Here is a 24,839-nt window from a genome sequence, read left to right on the forward strand (position 1 = left end):
AGTCCAAAGAGCAGTCAGGGTTCCCTGCCCTGTGGTAAGTCCAAGGACCTCCCCCCTCCATTCAGGTCTAGGAAGGTGAGGATCCAAACAGACTAGGCTCCCACAAAGCCAGTACATGGAATAGAATCAAAACCCAGTGCCATTGTCCTTGGCTTCTTAGTCAGCACCCATTGTCAGCCATGTTCAGAGAGTTCGGTTTGATCACATGCTCCATCAGTCCCAGTCCAGCTGGCCTTGGTGAGTTCCCATTAGATCAGCTCCACCGTCACAGTGGGTGGGCGCACTCCTCGCGGTCCTGACTTCCTTGGGAGCTCAGTCCAGTGCTCCAATGTGGGTCTCTGTCTCTATCTCCATCCATCGCCAGATGAAGGTTCTATGGTGATATGCAAGATATTCATCAGAGTGGCTATAGTGTAGGGCCAGTTCAGGCGCCCTCTCCTCAGCTGCTCAAGGAACAAGCTGGGGACATCTTGGAAACCTGGGAACCTCTCTAGAGTCCAGTCTCTTGCCGACCCTCAAATGGCTCCCTTAATTAAGAGCATGAGACTCTTAATCTCAGGATTGTGGGTTCGAGCCCCATGTTGGGTGCCAATCTGTTGTAGGAGGCCAGCTTGTTTGTTCCTGGCTGCCCAGACTTGAAATAACCACTCAAAAACTGTATTATTTAAATCACTGCTTAGCCAATCACTTAAACATATTGCTAGCTAGTTCTTATATCTCTGGTTAACCCATTTCTATTAATCTGTGTATCACCATGTGGCTGTGACTTACCAGGTAAAGGTCCATCTGGCATCTGTCTCTAGCGGGGCTACATGGCTTCTCCCTGACTCCACCTTCTTCCTCCCAGCATTCAGTTTAGTTTTCCACCTGCCTAGCTCTATTCTGCCCTATTACAGGCCAAAACAGCTTCTTTATTGATTTACCAATAAAAGCAACAATATACAGAAGAACTTCCCACACCAATCAACAATCAAACAAAAAAATTTGTTTAGCAATTGAGATAATATTTTTAAATACTACCTAATAAGGTATAGCCATTATGTTAGTAATTCTTTAAATTTAAGTTGATAAATAAAATTGAAAGTTCACTTTCTAGTTGATTAGCCGTGTTCTAAATGCTTGAGTACCTGGTATCTGATACACACACACACACACACACACACACACAGAGTATAATATGCATTGCCATTTTTATCACAGGAAATTTTATACTAAGCTGCCTAAAAACCTTGAAAAGACATATATACCTGTGATAAAGTAGAAAAAGATGGCTGGATATCCTCTTAAGTTTGAAGTCTGTTGTAACTGCTTTAACTTCTGAGCCTTTTTAGATCTATAGAATTTGAAGTTTTATATGTATCTGTTGATTTGTTACTAATCAGATTAAATTAGTTCATTGTTGAATCTTGGGAACTATAATTGTTGCAGTGTTGTGTGGTATTTAAGCAGATTTCTTAGGTGCTTTGAGTTTTAAATACTTGAAATTCTTGAAAAAGAATTATGTCAGAGTAATAAAATTGAGAACAGGATTTTTGGAAACAGCGATGTGTTGTTTTCTGTTCTAATCTTAAATTTCTTTTCTTCCATGTGTTTAGTCTTTTGAAAACATTTCTGTGGACTCCGTGGACTTACCCAATGAAAAAGGTAGTGTTCAGGATTTTATTAGATAGTTTGCATTTTCTTTCAATAAATATTTTGTATTGCTTAATCTCTTTGTACTTTGGAATCTAGTATATTCATTTTTAATATAAAATTATACCAAAGGTTTTACGTTTAAAACAAGCCGAGTGGTCGTGGTGCACGCCTTTAATCCCAGCACTCAAGAGGCAGAGGCAGTAGGACCTCTGAGTTAGAGGCCAGCCTGGTTTACACAGTGAGTTTCAGGACAGCCAGGACTACACAGAAAAACCTGTCTCAAAAAAACAAAAACAAAAAAGTGTGTGTGTGTATAAGAAACATTGCTTGAATAGATGGTATGATGATGTAAGCATCATAATTACATACAGATTATAACTGATCAAACAATAGAAATACATATTCATATAAAAATACAGGAGCTGGAAATACAGTCGCTCAGTGGTTAAGAGCACTCACTATTCTGGCAGAGGACCTGGGATTGGTTTCCAGCACACACAGGGCAGTTCACAACCATCTGTACCTCTAGTTTCAGGGGATTTGATTCCCACTTCTGGCTCTGTGGGCACCAGGCATGCATATAGTGTTCACCATGCATAATTTAAAGATTTAAAAATACAGTATAATTTTAAGTATAAACAGTGACCTTTTATAGACTTGTCCTTTGAATTTTTAACTAGTTTTTGTTGATTATTTCCTATGGATCCAAGTACTCCTTTTTTAGAGTTATTATGTATTCATACTTAACATATACTTATTTTGATGTTTGTATTTTCAGGAAATTTCTCCCCTATAGAACTAGACAACTTGCTGTTAAAGAACACTGATTCTGTAGAATTGGCTTTGTCCTATGCTAAAACATGGTCAAAATATACCAAGAACATAGTCTCATGGGTTGAAAAAAAGCTCAACTTGGGTGAGTTCTCTGTTAAAGTATCTAGCTTTAAACATTAGCACTAACTTGTTTATGGTTCATTTTCTGCAGACTGAAAGTTTTATGATTTCTAATTAGTGGTTATTTCTTTTTGTGATGGGCTTTCTTATACTAAATATACAAAGTAGACATTTTATGTAGTCTGCTGGAGGTAGGCACGCAGAGAACACTGTCTGCCTGTGAGGAGGTCTTACTACAACGGGTGTGAGAGCCCAGCCCATCATGCCATGCGGTGAAGGAGAAGAGAGCCACGGTGGGTACAGAGCGGAAAGGAAGGAAGCATGGCAGAAACAGCTCAGTAGTTTACAGTGTTTTACAGCTGAGAAAATGTTTCTGTATCCATTATTTTACCCAATCCCCTAATACTTGGAAAGCAGGCAAGACAGGATTGTTATGCCCATTTTCTAGCACCGTTCCTAAGGAGCACAGCAGGTTTGCTTATAAACATGTGGCATATTTGGAGGGGGATAGGGTTCCTCAGTGCCTGTGCTCAGACTCAGCAGGTTAGATCTCGCTCTGACAGGTGAGAGTTGTGTGTGTGTACTTGCAGAGCTCTCATATCATGGTGCATACTAATATGTGTGATCACTGTTTAATTGGAGAAGCACAAATAATCTTAGCACATATATAGAGAAGAATGTTAATTTTTGTCTTTTAAACCTTTTCAGAATTGGAATCCACTAGAAATATTGTAAAATTGGCAGAGGCAACTAGATCTAGCATTGGAATACAAGTAAGTGTTCTGTGAACTCCTCAGGTTCTATACCAAGAGACTACTTAGTTAACCTCCCATCAGTTCATAGAGAAAAAGGTCTTATTGAAAAAGGGCAAATTTAAATGGCTATTCCTTAGGAATGAAACCAGGATATTTACAGTTTTATACAAATACCTATTTTGAAACTGATTTGCTAACCAGTCCATAATTTCAATATTTTTCTCGCATAGACACAAGTCATTTTACTAGAAAAAATAATCTAAAGTTATCTTTTTGAAGAAAAGGGATCTATCTAGAACTCTTAATACCATTCTTTTCTCTAACATGTCAAATTTAGGTATTGAACTAAAGCATATTAGGCAAGTACCTCTAGTACCATGCTGTTGTAAAACTTCCCTTTCAACTTTTAATTCTAGGAGTATATGCCACTGAAGTCTCTGTTTACCAACGCTCTTCTTAATGACATACACAGCAGCAATCTGTTGCAGCAAACAATTGCAGCCCTCCAAGCCAATAAATTTGTGCAGGTAAAAATTATACCTCCCTCTCTCTTTCTTTTTTTTTTCTTTTTTTGGTTTTGGTTTTTTGAGCCTGTCCTGGAACTCACTCCATACAGCATATTTTTAATAGCATACCTTTATAATACAACTTACTTCTTTTTAATATCCTTAATAGCCTCTACTTGGGAGGAAGAATGAAATGGAAAAGCAAAGGAAAGAAATAAAAGAACTTTGGAAGCAGCAGCAGAATAAACTGGTTAGTATTATACTAGAATTTCACGTGTCTGTTTGTGAACATCTAAAATCACCTACTGTAAATAAACTACCCATCTTACTCTGGGTTCCCTAATGTACTCTCTTATAATCTGTTGAATATTCTTTTCTGTGTAGCTTGAAACAGAGACATCTCTTAAAAAGGCAAAATTGCTATGCATGCAGCGTCAAGATGAATATGAAAAAGCCAAGTCGTCCATGTTTCGTGTGGAAGAGGAGCAGCTAAGTTCAAGTGCTGGATTAGCAAAAAATCTGAACAAACAGCTAGAAAAAAAACGGAGGCTGGAAGAAGAGGCTCTTCAGAAGGTAGCATTTTTGTTACATGAAGCTTGAACCAGTATTCTGTGCTTCAGATTAGGCTTCAAACTTTCCAGGAGTCGGGTCACCAGGAAAGCATGCTCGGGCTGCTGGGGCTCACCCAGAGGTAGGTCCTTACTCTGCTGGTCAAGAGTAAGACCCAGACAGGTGTCTCTTGTAACAAGTGCCCAAGTGACAGTGCTGCTGGTGGTAGACATCACACTTTGGCAAGCTGTGCTGGGATGCTTGGGAGTTTGTGAAAGACGGATCTTAGAGAGGATAGTGGTTTCTTATTTCTGACCCGATTATAACGTCTGCATTCTAGGGATGTCTGTGTTACATACTGCTGAGAAGAATAAGCCAAGGCTTTGGATCATTTATGTATATATTAAGTTTAATTTGGCAAATTTTATAAAACAAATGGTAAATATAAGTAGGAAGTGCTTTTTAAAATAGAAATGAAAATATTTTGTATGTAAACAGTATAGTAATTGCAAATTGCCCCAGCAATTAAAATCAAATGCTCTTAAATTGCCAACCAAAATGATGGTATTTATCTTTAAATTATTTTATTATTTAAAATACATTTCATAGTACTATATTTAAAATAAAAAAAAATATTTCAGAATTTTCATAAAGACTTGCCAGTTGGCCGGGCGGTGGTGGCGCACGCCTTTAATCCCAGCACTCGGGAGGCAGAGGCAGGTGGATCTCTGTGAGTTCGAGACCAGCCTGGTCTACAGAACTAGTTCCAGGACAGGCTCCAAAGCCACAGAGAAACCCTGTCTCGAAAAACAAAAAAAAAAAAAAAAAAAGAAAGAAAGAAAGAAAGAAAGAAAGAAAGACTTGCCAGTTTTTTAAAATATATCTATGGTAAGTTTTTTGATATAAATTGTAGTGATTGTTGTTTCTGTGATGTATTGAAGGTAGAAGAAGCAAATGAGCACTACAAAGTCTGTGTAACAAATGTTGAAGAAAGACGGAATGATCTAGAAAATACCAAGAGAGAAATTTTAACACAACTTCGGACACTTGTTTTCCAGTGTGACCTTACACTTAAAGCTGTAAGTACTTTCTTCATTTATTTAAAGACAACAGGGGAGAAGTCTTGGAATCTATAGTCTTGGTTGCTGAGAGATTTAAATTCTGAGATTCAGAGCACATGGACTTTCAGTTTCTAATAGTGATCTATAATTTGAGTTATCTCTTTTCTTTTTATTGAGAATGGGGTCTGGTAAAACTGAACCAAAAATAATTTATGTAAAGACAAAGCATCCTATCCTGGGTTACATTTCATTTATGTCTTTCAAGTATTTTTTATTTATTTATTTATTTATATTGCTTTTTCAAGTATTTTATAAAGAGTTTTTATATTCAACAGGCTCTTTTATCATGTAGTTGACAAATATGTGACTATAAATCTGTTAATTGTCATCATAGTTGGGAACCAGATTCTCATCACTCAGTATTTGTTGTAGGAGGTCGCTTGTTTGTTCCCAGCTGTTCAGCCCCGAAATAACCACACAGAAACTGTATTAATTAAAATCACTGCTTGGCCCATTAGCTCTAGCTTCTTATTGGCTAACTCTTACATATTAATTTAACCCATTTTTATTAATCTGTGTATTATCACCGTGGGGCTGTGGCTTACTGGGTAAAGTTCCAGCATCTGTCTCTGGTGGGGCTACATGGCTTCTCCATGACTCCACTTCTTTCTCCCAGCATTCAGTTTAGTTTTCCCCACCTAGTTCAACGCTGCCCTATCTGCTCTTCCCTAGAAAGGCCAAGACAGTTTCTTTATTCACCAATGGTATTCACAGCATGCAGAGGGGAATACCATATCACCTCCCCTTTTCTGTTTAAATATAAAAGAAGGTTTTAACTTTAACATAGCAAGATTACATAAAACAAAACAGGTATCAAGCAAGAATTACAGTTACAATATTTATATCTACTTTATCTTTCATCATACATAACTAAGGAAAACTATAACTATATATCTTTCAACTCCATCAGAGACTCCAGAAGGATATAATATTACCTAAGTAAATAGAAAGTGCATTGTAAGCAGCTTCCAAAACTCAAATTGAGAGAGACATCTTTCTGCCTGGATAGTCATCCAAAGTCATTGGGGCATCTGTCTTCAGCCTACAGGCCCATAGTATCCAGCAGAGTTTTCCATGAAGCAGGAGATTTCAAAGACAATTCCACCTATATTGGCAGTTTGTCAGTCACTTTCTTCTGGGTCCTGCAGAATATCTGCAGACTCTTTCATGAAGCAGGAACCCTGAAGGACCATCACACCTTTAGGCAAGTTCAGCAGCCATTTCTCTGTGGGTCCTGCATTTCCATACAGCATAACATCAAGCAGTCCCGGCAAGAGCAGTTTCTTGCCCAAATGGCTAACCAATGAGCCTCTTTAATGCCCATCATCCTCTTGAAGTATTTGGTGCTGCCAAGAGCAGATGTGTCTCATTGTCATGAAAAGTCCTAAGTTTTTAAACATTTTAAATGCCATATTCTGTAGTCTTTGAAAGGTTTGAAGAATGTCTATTCATCTGAAATACATCTCTCTACCTCTAGAAAATCTAACATGACTGACTATAAGCTTGACTATTATAGATAATTATCTATTAACCTATATTTCTTAATTATACATTACATTTTTGAATGAGCTGGACAACACAATAACTTAATCAAGATCAGAAATACATATACGCAGTATAACAAAATTGACCTTAAATTTATATCAATAAACCAAGATTCATAGCAGTGCAAATCTCTATAGCAAATGTTGCCCATGTGTTGTCGGTCGCTGCACATACACCTAATCCCTAGCAATAGTAACGTGTTCTCCATCTTGTTAATTATCTATAAAAATATTAGAATAAAGTTTTTTGTATCTAATGTTTTCTAACTTTTTCAGTCTCATAAATGAACTCATAAATTGTGCATGACCTTTTGAAATAGACTGCTTTTAACAGCCTGCTGTATCAACATCCATTTGCCTGTGGATATTTGTGTTGTTTATAGTTTGGGGGTCATTGTGAATAAAGCTCCAAAATTTATTTGTTGATAAGTTTTTGTTGAACATAGTTTTCATATTTTAGAGAATACACAGAAGTACAACTTTTGAATGCATGGTTAACTCAATAAGAAACTACAAGATAGTTTTCCAGAGTGGCTCTAGTCAGTATGATTAGAATCAGAATTAGAATTCTAGCTCTGTGTTCTTGATATTGTGACATGCTTTAGCTGCTCTAATAGTTTCAAGTGTTTATTTACAATTTGGCTTTATTAAATTCTAATCACTTTTTTGTTGTCATTTTTGTATGATTGAGTTTGCATATATTTTCTCTCATTTCAAAAATTTTTTATTACACTTTTAGCAGTATCTTGTAGGGAGAAGTTTTTGATTTTGTTAAGTTTATCTTGTTTGGGTCATGTATTTGATATTATGTCTAAGAGTACTTCACTTACCACAAGGTCAGAGAGTTTCCCCCTTTGTTTTGTACTCAAAATTGTAGAGTTTGACACTTACATATATAGTCCATTTTGAGTTCATCTTTGTGCAAGGTGTGAATTGAAGTTGTTTTTGGCATATAGACATTATATTACAATCATACCTAAAGGATTTTAATAAATACCAGCACAAAAAAGGTAGTGCCAGAGAAAGAATTTATTTCTTATGTTTCCCAGTAGAAAAGGAAATACAACAGACAGTACTACAAAGGGAATGGCAACTTTGGCAGACAGAAAGTCTTTTCTGTGTAGCTCTGCCTGTCCTGGAACTCACAGAGATCCTCCTGCCTCTGCCTCCAAACTTCTATTGGAAATTAGATGTAGTGAGTGTACACCTGTAATCCTAGCGTTTGAGAGCTAGCAGGCAGGAGGATCAAATCCAGTGTCATAATAACAACAAATAGGAAAAATTCCTAAAATGTTGGGGCTCCCTCAAGAAAGTCAAAGTAAATACAAGAGTACACACAGTTTGGATTGCCTGCTTTGCAGAGTTCAGTGAGCTTTGGGAATGAGACATGAGACTTCCAACCTTACTCTTGGTTCACTTTGGGCAGAGGAAATTGTCTTGATGTAGTGGACACATTGGTCAGGGCTATGAACTTGGGACTTACTAATCTTGTATGTGAATATGTGATGCTCTCCAAGCTCTTGTCTTTTCAAGTGCAGTTTCTCCCTGGCCAGCTTTTAAAGATATAGGTAGCTAGGTAGGTAGGTAGGTAGGTAGGTTGATAGACAGACAGACAGACAGACAGACAGACAGACGAAGAAACATAATTAATACAGATGTCTACCTCTCCCAACAGAACAGGTTGAAAACACTGTTATTTCCAATAAATTATGTTTGCATCTTTTTCAAAATCACTTGACCATATTTGTATGTATATACTTATGAATTCTCTCTCTTGATTCTGTTGCTTTATATTGAAAATCAGATGTGAGCACAATTTTATTCTTTTTAAGAGTTAGATTTGAAGTCTTTTAATGTTCCATAAAATAGCTAGAATCACCTATATTTTAAAAAATCTTATCAACATTTTCAGTGGGATATTTTAAGTCTTAGATCAGATTGTGAAGAATTAACTGAGTTTGTACATCTCTCTATTTAAGTCATTGATTTTTAAAATCAGAATTTTGTTTTAAGCATAAGACTCTTTGACAGGTTTTATTTATACTATATATTTATTCTGGGAGCTATTGAGAGTGACCTATATACATACATAACTTAGATGTCCATTCTACTTAATTTCAAATTCCACTTGTTTCATAATGTTCAGAATCATAGATAATTTTTACATGATCTTTTTATCTTGGAACCTTGGTAAATGCCTTTATTTTAGGGACTTTTATAGATTCTTCAGGTTTTTCTACATAGAAAATGTTTGCAATAAGGGCAAACTGTGTGTCTTTCTCTTTTATTTATTTTATTATTGCATCTTTTAATTTTCTTTTAGGGCTGTCAGCTAAATAGGAGTGGTGAAAGGGGATTTCTTTGTCTTAGTCTTGGTCTTGGAAGAAAAGCATTAGGTCAGGCCTTGATGGTGCACATCTTTAATCCCAGCACTTGGGGCGCAGAGACAGGAGGATCCCAGTAAGTTCAAGGCCAGCCTGGTTACAAAGTAAGTTCCAGGACAGCCAGGACGGTTACACAGAGAAACCCTGTCTCAAAAAACCAAAAGAAAAAAAAAGAAAGACAAAAAGAAGAAAAGCATTAGTCTTTTACTATTTAAAGAGGATGGTAGCTATAGATTCTTTGAATATGCCCCATATATAGTTAAGAAATTTCTTTTTTCTGTGTTGCTGCAAGTTTTTCCTGTTATTCTACATAATCATATATTTTATCTTCTTATTCTCCTTCTTCCTCTCTCTCCGTTTTCTCATTCCTCTCCCTCTGTTTCTCCTTTTATTGTCTTTTGTTTGGGTTAGGGTAATCTGCTTTCATAAAATGAGGTGAGAAAATATTCTTAAGCTTTGTTTGGGAGCAGGTTTTATCAAATTTGTTATTTCTTCCTTATCTAGCAGGCATGTACGGCTTCTAGGGTTGCGATTTTAAAAGAATTTTTTTCCTACATAGTAATTTCTTTGATATATTCAAGTTATTTCTTAGGTGAAGTTTGGTAGCTTATAGCTTGCATAGAATTGATCTCTTTCAACTTGACACATATACATCAAGTTGTGTATGTAGTATGTATATGGTTGCTGTAGCTTTCTTTGGTCCCTCGACTGTCTTAAGTGGGTAGAGTGAGGCTTCCTCTTTCATTCTTAATGTTAATAATTTTCACACGCACCCCCCCAGTCTGCAAGATGTTCATGCGTTTCATTGATCTTTCCTGAAAAAAAAATTTAGTTGATTCCAAGTTTTATTAATTTTTACTTGCTGTTTTTTTCTTAACTTTCATGATTTTTCTTCATTTAGTCATTCATCTCTCCTATAAAATTTCTAATGCTTCAAATTACCTCCTAAAGATTACTACCTACAGCTCACAAATTTTGAAATGTGTTTTCCTTTTTAGTTTCCTTTAGTTCAAAACATTTTCTAAGTTCCCTAGAGATTTGCTTTTTGAAGGATGGGTAATGTTAACGCTTCTTGTTTAATTTTTCTGAGTATTTGAATATTTTCCAGTTATTTTTTCTGATAACTTCTAGTTTAATTCTGTTGTGGAAGGGGATATTAGTTATATGATTTCAGGCTTCTTAAATTTATTACATTTTTTAAATTTTTTGTTAAAAAACAAAGAACAGAAGTTGATAAAATTTAAAAAGGAAGGAGGAAAAATTAAATTGAAAGGTGTTTTGAAAATAGCAATTATGAGTGATCCTTGAACGCACTTTAAAGGAATGTGTGTTCTTTTACTGTTGGCTGGTGTTTTGTGCATATCAGTTCTTTAGTCTGTGTTGTGGTTTATTTCTTCTGTATTCTTGAATAGTTCTTAACTATGTCTGTCTACTGAGAGATCCTCAGCATACTGTGTGTCTTGTTCTGTCAGCTTTTCTTTGTGTGTTTTGAAATCTGCTACTAGTTGCTTCTACATTAACAAATGTTACACCATCATAGCAGATTGGTCTTTCCTCTTTTGAAATATCTCTTTCCTAGTTCGTTTTTCTGTTGCTTAGGTAAGACAGTGCCTGAAATAAACTTGGAGAAGAAAGGACTTTTTGGCTTAGAGGTTGTAGGCCAACATCAAGGAAACCAGGGCAGGAACCAACAGGCAGAAACTGAAGCAGAGATCACAAAGGAAAGAAAGCTAGAATGCAGACGATAATTTTATAAAGCTAGAATGCAGCTTTCTTTCCAAGGCTTGCTCATTTTGATTTCTTATGTGGCCTGCCTCTGCCTTCCAAGTGCTGGGATTAAAAGCACATGCTACCATGCCAGGCCTCCAACAGTCTCTTTATCCTGGTAAATTTCCTTGCCTTTTAGTCTTTGTTTAGTTTGATATGATACAGCTATTTCAGTTTAATTTAATTTGAACATAATATATTTTTCCCTTTTCTTTAAGAATGATTTTTTATGTGAATGTGTGTTGTATGTATGTGTGTGTGTTCTATGTATGTATTGTTGTACATATGTCTCTAGATGTCCACAGAAGTCAAAAAAGAGGGCATTGGATCCCCTGGAACAGGCATTACAAATGACTCTAAGCCACTGTTGGTTCTAAGGATTGAACTCTGGTCCTCTGCAGGAGCAGCAAATGCTTTTAACTGCTGCAATATCCCTCCAGCCCCTTTCCCTTCTATTTTCAAACATATTTAAAATGAGCTTCTTATATAGCCCACAAATAGCATTTACTTTAGTCTTGAGTTTTAAACATCTCTTGACAGTCTTATGTGAGTGTTTAGATCATTCGTGTGTAACATAAACCCATGGTCAGTTATAGACCTGCCATATTCCTTCCTAATTATAACCCCTTTCATCTACTTTTGTCTCTCGGGATTGTTTTCATTTATCTGAACTGTTTATCAACATTCCAACTTGTTTACTTCGTTCATATTTGGGGGTTAATTCTCTCTCTAAATTTTGTAGTTTTTGAACTAAGAATTGAAATGCATACTGCATGCTGTGTATTTGCAGTTACCAGTTTGCCTCCATAGATGTGAATTCCAAATCTTCGGATTCAGTAATAAGTAGAACCAAAAATTTGATCTTTATTGAATATATACAGACGTTTTCTCATTGCCATTCCTTAATAAATGCAGTGTAACAGCTCTTCCCATTGCATTTGTAGCTGTTATGTGTAATCTCCAGATAAATCTTATGGGAGGATAAGCCTAAGCCAACTGCAAATATGCCATTTTCTTGAAGAGACTTAACTATCTATGATTTGAAGTATCTGAGGGGTCCTCTGGATAGATACCCAGTCCTCGTGGGTACTGAGAAACAGGTGCATACTTAAATTTTTATTTTGAAGACAGGGTCTCACTGTCTCAAGCTTGCAACCCTGTTTACCTTTATTGCCCAGGTACTAGGATTACAGAAGTGTGCCAGTGTGCACAGCTTTGTATTATTTTTACCCAGTCCTCTAAGAACCAGTATTTTAGTACTTCAAGTGAAATGCTTTAGCGCATCTAAGTCCCTTTACTGAATTGTAGTGGGTATGTAATTATTAAAAAATGCATTAAAAACCTCACCAAACTGTCTTTATTCTATTGTGTGTAGTGGGGGTGTGTGTTTGTTTGCTTTTCTATTATTTTAATTAAAATAATATTATTTCCTCTTTTCCTTTCTTCCCTCCAAACCATCCCATACCCCTGTGCCCATCTACCCCTCCTTGTTCTCTTTCAAATTCAGGCCTTTTTGTAAAATTGTTGCGTGTGTGTGTGTGTGTGTGTGTGTGTCCCAACTTAACAAGTTATATTAAGATTTTTCAGCTTTACAATGTTTTTACCGAAATATTAAATATTCCACTTAGGATAGTTTTGTGAATATAATCACATTATAAGCTGAGGAGTATTGTATTGTCCTTTTGATTTGCCTTCAAATTCACTACCTCTATTTTGTTATTTTCCTTTTCCATTATAGTTCTTCAGTAACTTTGTTTTAGAAATTTTATTTTTTAATACTGAAACTTCCTTTTTTGCTTGTCATCAGTTTTTCTGTGATTTATGTCCTTCCAGGTTTCAAACTCATTTGCCCCTTCTATGTATATGAGTGTGTGTGTGTGTGTGTGTGTGTATGTAATTGTACACATGGGGGCCAGAGGGGTATCATTTCTCAAGAGCCACCCACTCTTTCCTTTTAAGACAGTGTCTCTCACAGAGTAGACTGGGATGGCTAGCTATCAAACCCCAGAGACCTGGGCCTTCTTCCTTTCTAGTGCTGGGGTGTAAGGCCACCATACTTGTTTTCTGTTGTTGTTTTCTTGTGTTTTAAACATGAATTCTGGAGTTTAAACTCAAGACAAGCACTTCCCCGACTCTCTAGCTCTTCCCTCACTTCGACAGCCCATTTACAGCAACTGCCATCGAGGCTTCATCCTAATGCCTGACTTACCTCAGCTTGGTATCTGTCTTTTTGAGGGGTTAAGAGTTTCCTGGTATTTCACTATCAGGAAATATACAAGTAATTTTGTATATTAACTTTTCATGGTTAGACATCAGCAGCAAATGTTTGCTTGCTTCTAATAAAGTACCAGTAATTGCCAAAAGAACACTGGAGTCTAGTTTAGTGAACCGGTCAGTTTAACTGGGGTTTATAGGAGCATGGGCAACCATAGACACTAAACTACAGAGGAGTAGTTTTTCCCCCAGCAGCTGTTAGCTTATATGTCTTTTAGGGGAAGAGCCTGGTGTGTGCCCACCCCCACCCCACCCCATCCCCAGCAACTGTTAACTGCTTGTGTTTCCTTGGGGAGGGGAGGGAAGGAGAGTCACAGCTGCTGAGAGTTCAAGAAGGCCACATCATGCCCAGAGGACAGCATTCCACAACACATTTTGAATGCTATCCTAGGTATTTCCCGTGTTGTTTTGTTTGACTGTGGATCCTAATGCTGTTTTAAAATGTGCATAACCATTGAACTAGGGGTTCACCCTCTTAGTTTGTGCCTGTCACCTTGGTCTGTCTGGGAAGCAGAAGTGTAAGGCTTTCTACTGTCTGCTCTCCAAAAAGTTAGAAACTGCAATTCTTAATCATTAAGTGGAGGAGGTGGGTGGGGGTGCAGGACTAAAGAGAAGAATGAAAAGCTCCAGGAGGTTAAACACAGTTCATCAGTCTTAAAGGGTGATCACTGCAGGGTTTTAGATACGTTCAGTTCCTGTAACTGCCATCACTGCTCCAGGTCTGTGCCCCGGGGAGTGCGGCAGGAGAAGAGTTACATTTCCTGCCCCTTGGCTGTTCTGGTCCACAGAGGCCCTCTCTCGAAGCTCTGTGTATCCATACCTGATCCATCCTGGTGGGAATCAGCCCAGGCTGGAAGAAGGGATGAGTGGGAGAGCAAGGCATGTGCCTAGAGTCGTCATGTGTTCCCACATCTCTAGATAGTGGGGTTAGTGTGGATTCTGAACAGGACTTTCCAGGGGGTTCCATCTCAGTGAGAAATGTTAAAATGTTTTGAGCTCTTAAAGTTGTAAGCCATTTTTTAAATCAAATTTTGATTATTAGTTTGCAAGTTTATAAAATAAAATATTTATAAAATGCCCTTCCCCTCAAAGCATATCTGATAATAGCTGTGATTGAGTACATATATCTGCCTATGTATTAAGATATCTATTTATGTGAACTTACCTAGTTCTCAGGTAAACATAGTTTTAGCTCATTTTACTGATGCAGAAACAGAAGTTCAGACCTTCTTTCTTCCCAGTGCATGGTCATCAGACCCATCACTGCTGTTCTTGTAGCCTATAAATAATGTAGAGATTCGGGTTTTGAGCCAGACTTGAAAATTGGAATCTACATTTCAACAAGATCTCTCAGATGATCCACTGAACTTGACTTTTTCAAATTTATGGGACAGAGAAATTATAAGTAACTTGATCATTGTCTCTCACCCATATACATTACTCTGTGAATCAGGCAAGTTCAATTTACCATTAATGTAAGGTTACCCTAATATAGCCAGTCATTGGATTAAACTGTACCAAATAAAGGCTGAATTTCCTTTGTTAATTGAAGAGTTAAAGCGCAAACTCTTCTTTCAAATACTACTTTTGATCACTGACTTATCCTTAGAGAAATGTGTCATCCACTTTGGAAAAGACTGTGGGAATGAGTTCCTCCTGTCATCTGATAGACCCTGAGTGGTGAAGAAAAAGCACAATAGTCTTTTTGAAACAACATTAATCAAACTTTGGCATTTTTTATGCTGTTTTCTTTATATTTGCCACAGAGAATCCAGAGTGGCATTTTAAGGTATAAATGAGACCGTGTTTTGCTTAGCTGGCTTCCTGCAGACTCCATGGTTGAGCTGACTACTGCCATTCTTGCCCTTGTGTGTGTTTTAGATCATTGACCTTTTGTCTGCTTCTGGAACACAAGTGTGTCCCACCCACTGTGCACCCTTTGGTTTGAGTTGACCTTCTCCCTGGAGCTATGTCCTGGCTCTTCCTCCATGACCATTTTCACGTCAGCTCTTCAGCCTTCCCTGACCTACATACATGGTGATACTCCATGGATTAGCAATAGCTGCTTTTTAATTTGTCATTGGTGTGTATGGGGGTTGTGTATTTGTGTGCATGTATGAGGACAGACAGTCATGCCATAGCATTTGAGTGGAGAGCAGAGAACAACTTTCTGCAGTCAGGTTCTTTCCTCCACCTTTACATGGGTTCCAGGACTTGAACTCAGGTCACCAGACTTGTGTGGGGAAGTGCCTTTACCAGCTGAGCCATCTCACCAGCACAAGTTGACATTTTTATATAACTTTTGTAACATTTTTTACTACCACAAAGTATTTTAGGAACCACCCTTAGGATCATACATACATGGATGAGTATCCCATCAATTTGCTATAATATACTGACGTATAGTGTGTGTTTGAAGTTAGTTAATATTAAACTCAGATATTTTATGAACTCTGGCATATTATGTGAGCTTTATAACCACTGCTGTAGTCATTACTGTAAGTAGTAGGTGTGACAGTTGTCTAAACTTAGTAGACTAATGTATCCACCCAGCTAAGTAGGAGGCTGAGACAGAAATATCTAACACTATAGGCCAGCATGGGCAATATAACAAGACCTCATGTCAAAGAGAAGAGCTTTTAAAAAGGAAAAAAATGAAATAGTTGAAATAATGCTGCTTATGAGTGAAAGATCCCCCCACCCATGTGTTTATCATTTTGGAGTTTAGACAATTGTAGTTCAACCATCAAAGTACAGAGTAGTTAGGGATCCTCAGACACATCATGCCCTAAAGCTCTTAACCAGCAAGGATAGGGTTGTAATTTAAAGCCCAATTTGTTGGAACTGATCGCGATTAGCTGTTAGATTTCCATTCTAAGTTGTGCACGCCACAGTCAGCATAGCATGCTGGTAGTGATACTTAGTGTGGTGTGTGTCAGACACACGACCTGTGTACTGGCCTGCTGGTTTACAGAAATGCGTTAACATAGCATTTTGTATCTCATGAATTATGTCTGTCTGTCTTGTCTTTGACTGTAGGTAACAGTTAACCTCTTCCATATGCAGCAGCTACAGGCTGCGTCCCTTGCCAACAGCTTACAGTCTCTCTGTGACAGTGCCAAACTCTATGACCCGGGTCAGGAATACAGTGAATTCGTGAAAGCCACAAGCTCAAGTGAGCTAGAAGAAAAGGTTGATGGGTAAGCATTTATGTATAGGTGAAATGGTATCAAGAGAGAAAACGTTTGTTGAGTTCCTATCTAAGTTTATAAGGAATTGTCTTTTCTTACACTGATATATTAACTTTAATTGTTCAATACTTTCATATTATTTCTTAGTTTCTTCTTACATTTAAGGAATAGATGCACCATACTTGAGAATGAAGCTTTCCATTTTCACACAGACAAACTTCACTCTGAGTGCTAAAAATCCTTTGGGAATAGCAAATGATGACCTACATATTTTGAGTATACCAAAAACTTAACCTACATTTTCCACTAATGTTAGATTAGAGAAGTTCAATCATAACATTGACTATTATTTTATTACACCTCTTTCCTATTTCAGCTGTTATAAGTGCATATTATGTAAAGGCTTTATTCACATCTTTAAAAGAAACTGAACTATGTAATAGTTATTCATATTTAGTAAGCTTGCTTATTCTGTTCATTAAGTTAATACGTTTTCTTAATAGACTATTAGTTCTGAGCTTTATTTACTTTTACCCCACAGGAATGTAAATAAAAAAATAAGCAGTAGTCCCCAGACTCCTGGATACGGACCTGCTGGCTCCCTAGAGGATGTGGCACGCCTGCCTGACAGTTGCAGTAAACTGGAAGAGGACAGGTGCTCCAACAGTGCCGACATGACAGGTGTGGTTCCCACTGGAGCAGCGCTTCTTGGTGAACAGTAAGGCACTCGGATGCGGTTCCAAATTTGAGGCTACTGTTAGATCATTCACAGTGCTAACCACTGTGCTGTCTCCAAAGTCCATAATTAGCCATCATCATTCTTTTTACATAATATCAGTATTTCACCTTAGGAAATCTACCCATAGGCAAGTTTTTAACTATTCTTTCTTCATAGGTCCTTCTTTCATAAGATCATGGAAGTTTGGGATGTTCAGTGACTCTGAGAGCACTGGAGGGAGCAGTGAATCTAGATCTCTGGATTCAGAATCTATAAGTCCAGGTATACACATATTTAAGTCTAACTGAAAATTCAGTGAAAGATTGAAATTGTCCATTTGGAATATTTTTAACAAGCATATTTTTAGGATGATCTATCTCTGACTTAAGAAAATGTTTATACATATGTATAATTTAAAGAAAAATAATGGCCGGGCAGCGGTGGTGCACGCCTTTAATCCCAGCACTTGGGAGGCAGAGGCAGGCGGATCTCTGTAAGTTCGAGACCAGCCTGGTCTACAAGAGCTAGTTCCAGGACAGGCTCCAAAACCACAGAGAAACCCTGTCTCGAAAAAATAAACAAAAAAGAAAAAAGAGAAAGAAAAAGAATGAAGCCTTTATATGGAATCATCACTTAGCCCAGCAAGCAGAACATAGTAGTACATGAGAAGCCCCATTGATACACATGTATAAGTAACATACATACGTGTATACATACATATATGTATATATGTGCACATGTATGTATATACATATATACATATGTGTGTTATATGTGTGTGTGTATGTATCACCTCCAATCCCACCAGAATAAATCATTCTATGACTAGTTTAAATGTTTATGGTGACATATTTTGTGAACTTTACTCTCTTCTGGATGCTATAAAAATAAAATCCTTTTCTTTTGATTTGGTATTGGGGATTGGACTTGAGACCTCTTGCATGACATATACACTAAGCCTGTTTTTTAATTTTTTTTTTTTTTTGAGACAGTCTCACCAAGCTACCCAGGCAGGTCTTGAGTTTATTCTATAGTCCAGGCAAGCTTTGAGTCCTGTATTCTTCCTTCTTCAATCTTCCAAATAGCTGGGATTACAGCCTATAGCACCACTAAGTCTGGCTGACTTCCTTCACCCATGTTGATGTGAATAGCTATCTCCATGTTGATACGGTGTAATAATTTAGTAACAAAAGATTATTAAAATATGAGTAGAAGATGTTGCCTGCCTTTGCTATGCCTGTAACCTCAAGTACTTAATGTCAGAACTGGATAGTCAGGTCTCATAAGGGTATGTAATCTTTTGGTTTTTCGAGACAGGGTTTCTCTGTGTAGCACCAGGCTGGCCTTAAACTCACAATGATCTGCATGCCTCTGCCTCCGGAGTGCTGGGATTAAGGGTGTGCACCACCACCACCTGGCCTTTTGGTTTGTTTGTTTCTTTTTTCTTTTAATTAGAGTCTGTTACATTTTGTTGTTGTTGTTGTTGTCAGGAATGGATAATGTTACCTAGATTTTGAGAGTAGTAGAAAAATTTCAATCAAAGCTAATAAAATAATATAAATTGTGTAATTTCCAAGAATGTTATCACTGCTTATTTTCACTGTTCTTCAATGTAATGGTATCCACAACTTCTTTTTAGGAGACTTTCATCGGAAACTTCCACGCACTCCATCCAGTGGAACCATGTCTTCTGCTGATGATCTGGATGAACGGGAGCCACCGTCCCCTTCAGAAGCTGGTACTAATCCGTCTCTAGTAGAGCCCACAAACCAACTGAATTTAGTGGCAGTGCATCTTATTAGATATACGATGTTATATGTATCTTATATATAGCTGCATGTTTGTTTATAAGTATGCATTGATAATGATTTTTGATTAGATGATTGAAGTATTGTCCACAAGAATAAGGAGTAGAGCTGCTAGATCTAAAACATCCCAGCAGTGTGTTGAATAGCAGTTTGTATGTGGTGTTCTTTCATGAGTTCAGCACGGCGACTTTCTGTTAAAAGGGTGGCAGTGCATGAAAATTTCTGGAACAGCTCATTCTTAATAGTGCATGGGCTACGGGCAAACAATTCAGTGGTAAAACTTTTCCTTACTGTGCACAAAGCCCGGGCTTCTAGCCCGAGTACTGCAAAACAACCATTACAGTAATGAAGAAACGGCAGGAAGCCGAGTTGGAAAATGAGCTTGTCAAGGACAAGGAAAGCTGTGGGTGCTAAAGACATACAAATCTATTACTTAATGACTTGAGTTAAACTCATATAAATTAGGTTTTTGTATCTTTGGTACATTCATATGTCTGTCTTTTGGGGCAGAATTTCCCAAATTAATAAGAATCTGACTTCTACTATGGTTTAAAAATATAGCTAGCTAGTATTAACCTGTAATTTTATAAGGCTAGTTCTGTCTTTAATGCACATATTGCTGGCTTGCTGGCTTCATGTTACTAGCTCTTTTGAAGTAGTAATTGAGTTTTTTTAGGAATATAATGATACCCATAAACACACTTTCCTGTACAGAACACTGTCAGAAAAGCATAAACTTGCTCATCCTGAGAACACTGTGTCATGGTATCTTAGAATTAGCTCACTGGTTTGTCAGTGACTGTACAGCTAAACCATTTGATGAAAGTGTGTGGTTTTATCTATAAGTTGGATGATTTTGATATTAGAAACCCCAGACAATAGTTTTTTGTAGCATGTATATGACTGGAAAGTCTAAGCATTACTCAGAACAAATATTTTTTTTCATCTTTTCATTCCCATGTACTGTTTCTGTTACAAGGACCCAATTCCCTTGGAGCATTTAAGAAAACATTGATGTCAAAGGCAGCTCTCACTCACAAGTTTCGCAAGTTGAGATCCCCCACAAAATGTCGGGATTGTGAAGGCATCGTAATGTTCCCAGGCGTTGAATGTGAAGAGGTGAGATCTGTTTGGATTTGCATTGGTCTTCTCACTTGTTTAGTTGGTGGATTTACCACTTTTTAAAATTATAATATAAAATGATAGGTTTTGTTGTGGCATCTTCATACGTATGCATCATTCAGTAGTATTGTTTTATTTCACTATAGACATTGCATTTTTGTTAGGATTTTATTTATTAGGTTCTTTTACAAATACATATTTTTTTACTTTATATATATTGCTGGTTTTCCTGCATGTATGTCTGTGCACTAAATGTGTGTAAGCCTTTGGAGGCCAGAGAAGGATGTCAGATACCCTGGGACTGGAGTTGAGATGATTGTGAGCCATCCTGCCGGTGCTGTGAGTTGAATGTCAGCGTCCGGAAGAGCAGTCAGTGCTTTTAACTGTTACGCCTTCTCTTCACTCCTACAAATATGCCTTTAATAAGTTGTACTGTGGCGTATCTTTGTTTTGTATTTTGTTTGGTAGTTAGGGCTATTCAAACATTACAAATAATGCACTCTAGACTTTTTCAATTATGTTACCAATCTATAGTTTGCAAAATTGTGAATAGTTTGAAGGTGAGCTAATGGGTTTTAAACTGTTATTTTCTTGTAGTGTCTTCTTGTATGTCATCGAAAGTGTTTGGAGAATTTAGTCATTATTTGTGGTCATCAAAAGCTTCAGGGGAAAATGCACATATTTGGAGCAGAATTTATACAAGTTGCAAAAAAAGAACCAGATGGCATCCCTTTTGTACTAAAAATATGTGCCTCAGAAATTGAAAATAGAGCCTTGTGTCTCCAGGTACCTTTTAAAATTAAGAAAAAAATGAAATAGACACATCAAGTATGTTTAGATGTCTACAGTGGCCATGTGAACTAAAGCAGAATTTGTTTCTCTATTCAAGGGAATTTACCGTGTTTGTGGAAACAAAATAAAAACTGAAAAACTGTGCCAAGCTTTGGAAAATGGAATGCACTTAGTAGACATTTCAGAATTCAGTTCACATGACATCTGTGATGTCTTGAAATTATACCTACGACAGGTAAGGTTATTATAATCTATCATCATATTGAAGCAGTAAACATGATTTGTATTTTGTTTTTCAGTTCATAACCTTTGTACACATATATTTTCATTGACATAGGCCATACTGATATATAGGTCATAGCACAAATAAGTCAGACATACAGTTAACAATAGTAATAATAAAACACTGGTTTCTCATCTCAGTATACAAACATAGAATATTACTCTACTTCCATGTGTCTTGTCCAGTTATAGCCTCCTGACTCCACATTGAAGCTCTTTCCTAACCATTTAAGGAATAAACATTTTCCTGGACCTAAAGAAGTAAATAACATGAAATGTTTGTATTAAGTTTTAGGAACTTGACTTTGAAAGCATAGTTTAGCTTTGTAAGGAAAGGCCAATGTGGAAACTGTTTCATGAATATTCAGTGAACAGAGCAGTGTTTAGTTTTGTCTTCCCTGATATTTCAAAATAGCTATTTTAGATAATCAGTGGGGGAAAAAAACCTTTAAGTACATATTTGGGTCAAGAAGCAAAGCTATCCTGTAGGCTAAGTACTAGAAAACTACAGAAATATGGTCAGGAAATAGGCCATTCTCTATTGTCTTTTTCTGTGCTCAGTATTGGATCTGCAGTTGGGAGCCAGCTACAAAGAAAACTATCTATGGGGTAAAGTAAGTGGCCTCAGGCAGAAGCTTATGGAGAGTTATGGGTATTTGGCACAGTGGTATGAGGCAGGTACAAAAGCTGCTTGGACCAAGCCCATCTGGCATTCTGATCTCCGGTGAAACTGAAGAGATAGTGGCAAAGAGAGCAGTGCTATTGTCCTCAGCATACCAGTCTGAGGAGTTCTGTTCCAGCTGCATCCTTCTGTCCATTTACAAAAGATACAGCTGCTATCTTAGGATTTCTTTTTGTGAAGAAAATACCCCACATTTTTGTTTCTTTTTCCTCTGTTTTGCTCATGTCTGTCCTTGAACAAGATGGACCTTACTCATCTGTAAATGCTTTGATTCTGTTCTCTTGATGTAAATGGAAAGACAGTGTAGATAGTAAATGTCTGCACTTTGCAGGTCAAACTTTGCTTTGGGTGCTTAGCAGCCTGTGCTGGCTCTGGGATCTGCTCCCCATCTCTGCTCATTCTCCTGCTTTTGCTGTCCCGCAGTACTTTGTAGAAGATGCCCTTGGCTCCATCTCTTCCCACTGTTGTAACTTCTCTATCTCTAGGATCCCTCTTTAATCTCTGGGAACTCACATGGTCTGTTCCTTCTGATTCATGCGGCTTCATCTGTGAATTATAGTAGATTAGTTTTAATAAATCAGTGCTAACTTTGGGATAGTAATGAATATATATATATGTATATATATATACACACACATAGACATAGGTTAGCATTTTAAATCCCTTGTGGAACCTTCAGGTTTAGAGTTTCATTGTCAATTAATGTCTTAATTCATGACAATGATTTCAGATTAGCTTGGTAGGTCATATCTGTAGTAGCATATACAGTTAATATTTTTTAATGTGTGTGGATGTTTTGCCTGCATGTGTGTCTATATCACATTTATGCCCAAGAAGGCCAGATAAGCCCCGTTAGATCCTCTGGAACTGGAGTTACAGATGGTCGTGAATAGCTGTGTGAGACCTGGGCGTGGAACTCAGGTCCTCTAGAAAAGCAGCCAGTGCTCTTAACCACTGAGTCATCTCTTCAGCCCCAAAACACATGGTTAAAGACCTGCTTTAAATCTTGTTAAACTAAAAGAAAATGATAAATCATTGATTAGCTATAAGTAATAGTTAACATTCTAGCAGGAGAAAAGACAACATTATTCATAATGTAATTTTATTCCCTCAGCTCCCAGAACCATTTATTTTATTCAGATTATACAAGGAATTTATAGACCTTGCAAAAGAAATACAACATGTAAATGAAGAACAAGAAGCAAAAAAGGATAGCCCGGAAGACAGAAAACACCCACATGTGTGCATAGAAATCAGTCGAATCCTTCTGAGGAGCAGAGACCTACTGAGACAGTTGCCAGCATCAAACTTTAATAGTCTCCATTATCTCATAGTACATCTGAAGCGGTAAGAGTTTTATATAAGTAGAACCTCGTTTAGTGGGTAGTTTTTTGTTGAATAAAATGTAGCAACTTTTACCATTTTTAATACTATACTAGTTTTAAGTATATTCATGTATTTTTAAATGAATTTCATTTTTCTAACATGTTAGAGGAAAGGGAGTGAGTGTACATTCAGGCAGCCAACTTCATCCTCAGATCTCTGCTGTGTTGCCTGCCTCTAGTTGGAGAAATAGGATGGAAGCAGGATTTCTGTTATCTGTAGGCTTACAGCCTTGCATACACACACGGTACAGCATCATTTGTTCAATAAGCATGCAAATGAAGGTGGGGTAAATCAGAGGAAGCAGCCCTCAAGTAAGGCTTAAAGAACTCAATAGTGACTTAGTTGTCCAAGAATGCTCAGAAGAGCATTCCAGGCAGAGGATAACAGACGCAGATAGGTGGGAGCCGTTTACACTTAGGAAATAAAGTAATGTGGTTAGGCCTCACTACAGAGTGCACAGAGGGAACTGATAAGATCTCGCATACCTAACAGTGGAGTGTGCCATCTTGCTTCTGTACCACTAAAGATTTTTGAACCAGGAATTTTACATGCTCGGATTTGCCTGTTAGATCTTTCTGGGAGAAATAAGGAGAATGGGCTGGAGTGGAGGCCTTTACTCAGGTTCTTGTCTCCATGAGTGGTCATAGGAACAGGTGATAGGAGCTGGAAGGAAACAGAATGTGAGAGCCGCTGTGTAATACGGAGTCATCTGGGCTTGAAAAATAGCCTTGGTTATAAGAAATTGACAGTGATAAGTCTCTTTATCTGCTGGGAAAACAGCAGTAATTCCTTTTGCTCAGTTTTTATCCTAATACAAAAATGCTAAGCCAAATTTGGCATGTGGTCAGTATTTTAATCACGTAAATTTGTATTTTTCTTAGACCTCTCTCACAACTTGACCCTTGACCCTTCCCTAGGCTTTTGTAGCCTGTGTGTGTTCAAGCAGTCAACATGGTCCCTCAGGTGCCTCCTGTGTACCAGGCTCTCACTAGAGAAACAGGATGGAGACAGGGTTTCCCCATCTACTCTTTCCAAGTCTCATAAAGCTTTATGTGTTGTGCTTTGCAGGGTGGTAGATCATGCAGAAGAAAACAAGATGAATTCTAAGAACTTGGGGGTGATATTTGGACCAAGTCTCATTAGGCCAAGGCCCACAACTGCTCCGGTCACCATCTCTTCACTTGCTGAGTATTCTAACCAGGCGCGGTTAGTAGAGTTCCTCATTACTCACTCACAGAAGATCTTCGATGGGTCCCTCCAGCCTCAAGATGTTGCTGTATCAAATACAGGAGCGATTGCACCTCATATTGATCAAGGCTATCTTCCAAGACCTCTGTTGTCACCAGATGAAAGAGACTCAGATCATTCTATGAAGCCACTATTCTTTTCTTCAAAGGAAGTAAGTTATTTCTTTTTAAAATAAATTGTG

At 37.5% G+C, this 24,839-nt stretch overlaps 1 protein-coding gene across 4 annotated transcripts in view; it reads left to right on the forward strand.

The window, feature by feature from the left end:
- The window catches only part of Arhgap29 (Rho GTPase activating protein 29), a 62,878-nt gene that overhangs the window by 34,047 nt on the left and 3,992 nt on the right, over positions 1-24,839 (forward strand). For all 4 annotated transcript variants that reach the window (XM_050134918.1, XM_050135002.1, XM_050135074.1 and 1 more), the window contains 16 exons: positions 1,596-1,644; positions 2,414-2,551; positions 3,238-3,302; positions 3,701-3,811; positions 3,960-4,040; positions 4,175-4,363; positions 5,281-5,418; positions 16,469-16,629; positions 17,162-17,301; positions 17,516-17,620; positions 18,978-19,076; positions 20,126-20,265; positions 20,866-21,054; positions 21,158-21,295; positions 23,139-23,371; positions 24,479-24,809. In XM_050134918.1, coding sequence (XP_049990875.1) covers positions 1,596-1,644; positions 2,414-2,551; positions 3,238-3,302; positions 3,701-3,811; positions 3,960-4,040; positions 4,175-4,363; positions 5,281-5,418; positions 16,469-16,629; positions 17,162-17,301; positions 17,516-17,620; positions 18,978-19,076; positions 20,126-20,265; positions 20,866-21,054; positions 21,158-21,295; positions 23,139-23,371; positions 24,479-24,809 — 2,307 coding nt within the window. The remainder of the gene's footprint in view (positions 1-1,595; positions 1,645-2,413; positions 2,552-3,237; positions 3,303-3,700; positions 3,812-3,959; positions 4,041-4,174; positions 4,364-5,280; positions 5,419-16,468; positions 16,630-17,161; positions 17,302-17,515; positions 17,621-18,977; positions 19,077-20,125; positions 20,266-20,865; positions 21,055-21,157; positions 21,296-23,138; positions 23,372-24,478; positions 24,810-24,839) is intronic.

This window comes from Alexandromys fortis, unplaced genomic scaffold (assembly GCF_014885135.2).
Source record: "Alexandromys fortis isolate MF-2015 unplaced genomic scaffold, M_Fortis_MF-2015_v1.1 scaffold_19, whole genome shotgun sequence".
NCBI lineage: Eukaryota > Metazoa > Chordata > Mammalia > Rodentia > Cricetidae > Alexandromys > Alexandromys fortis.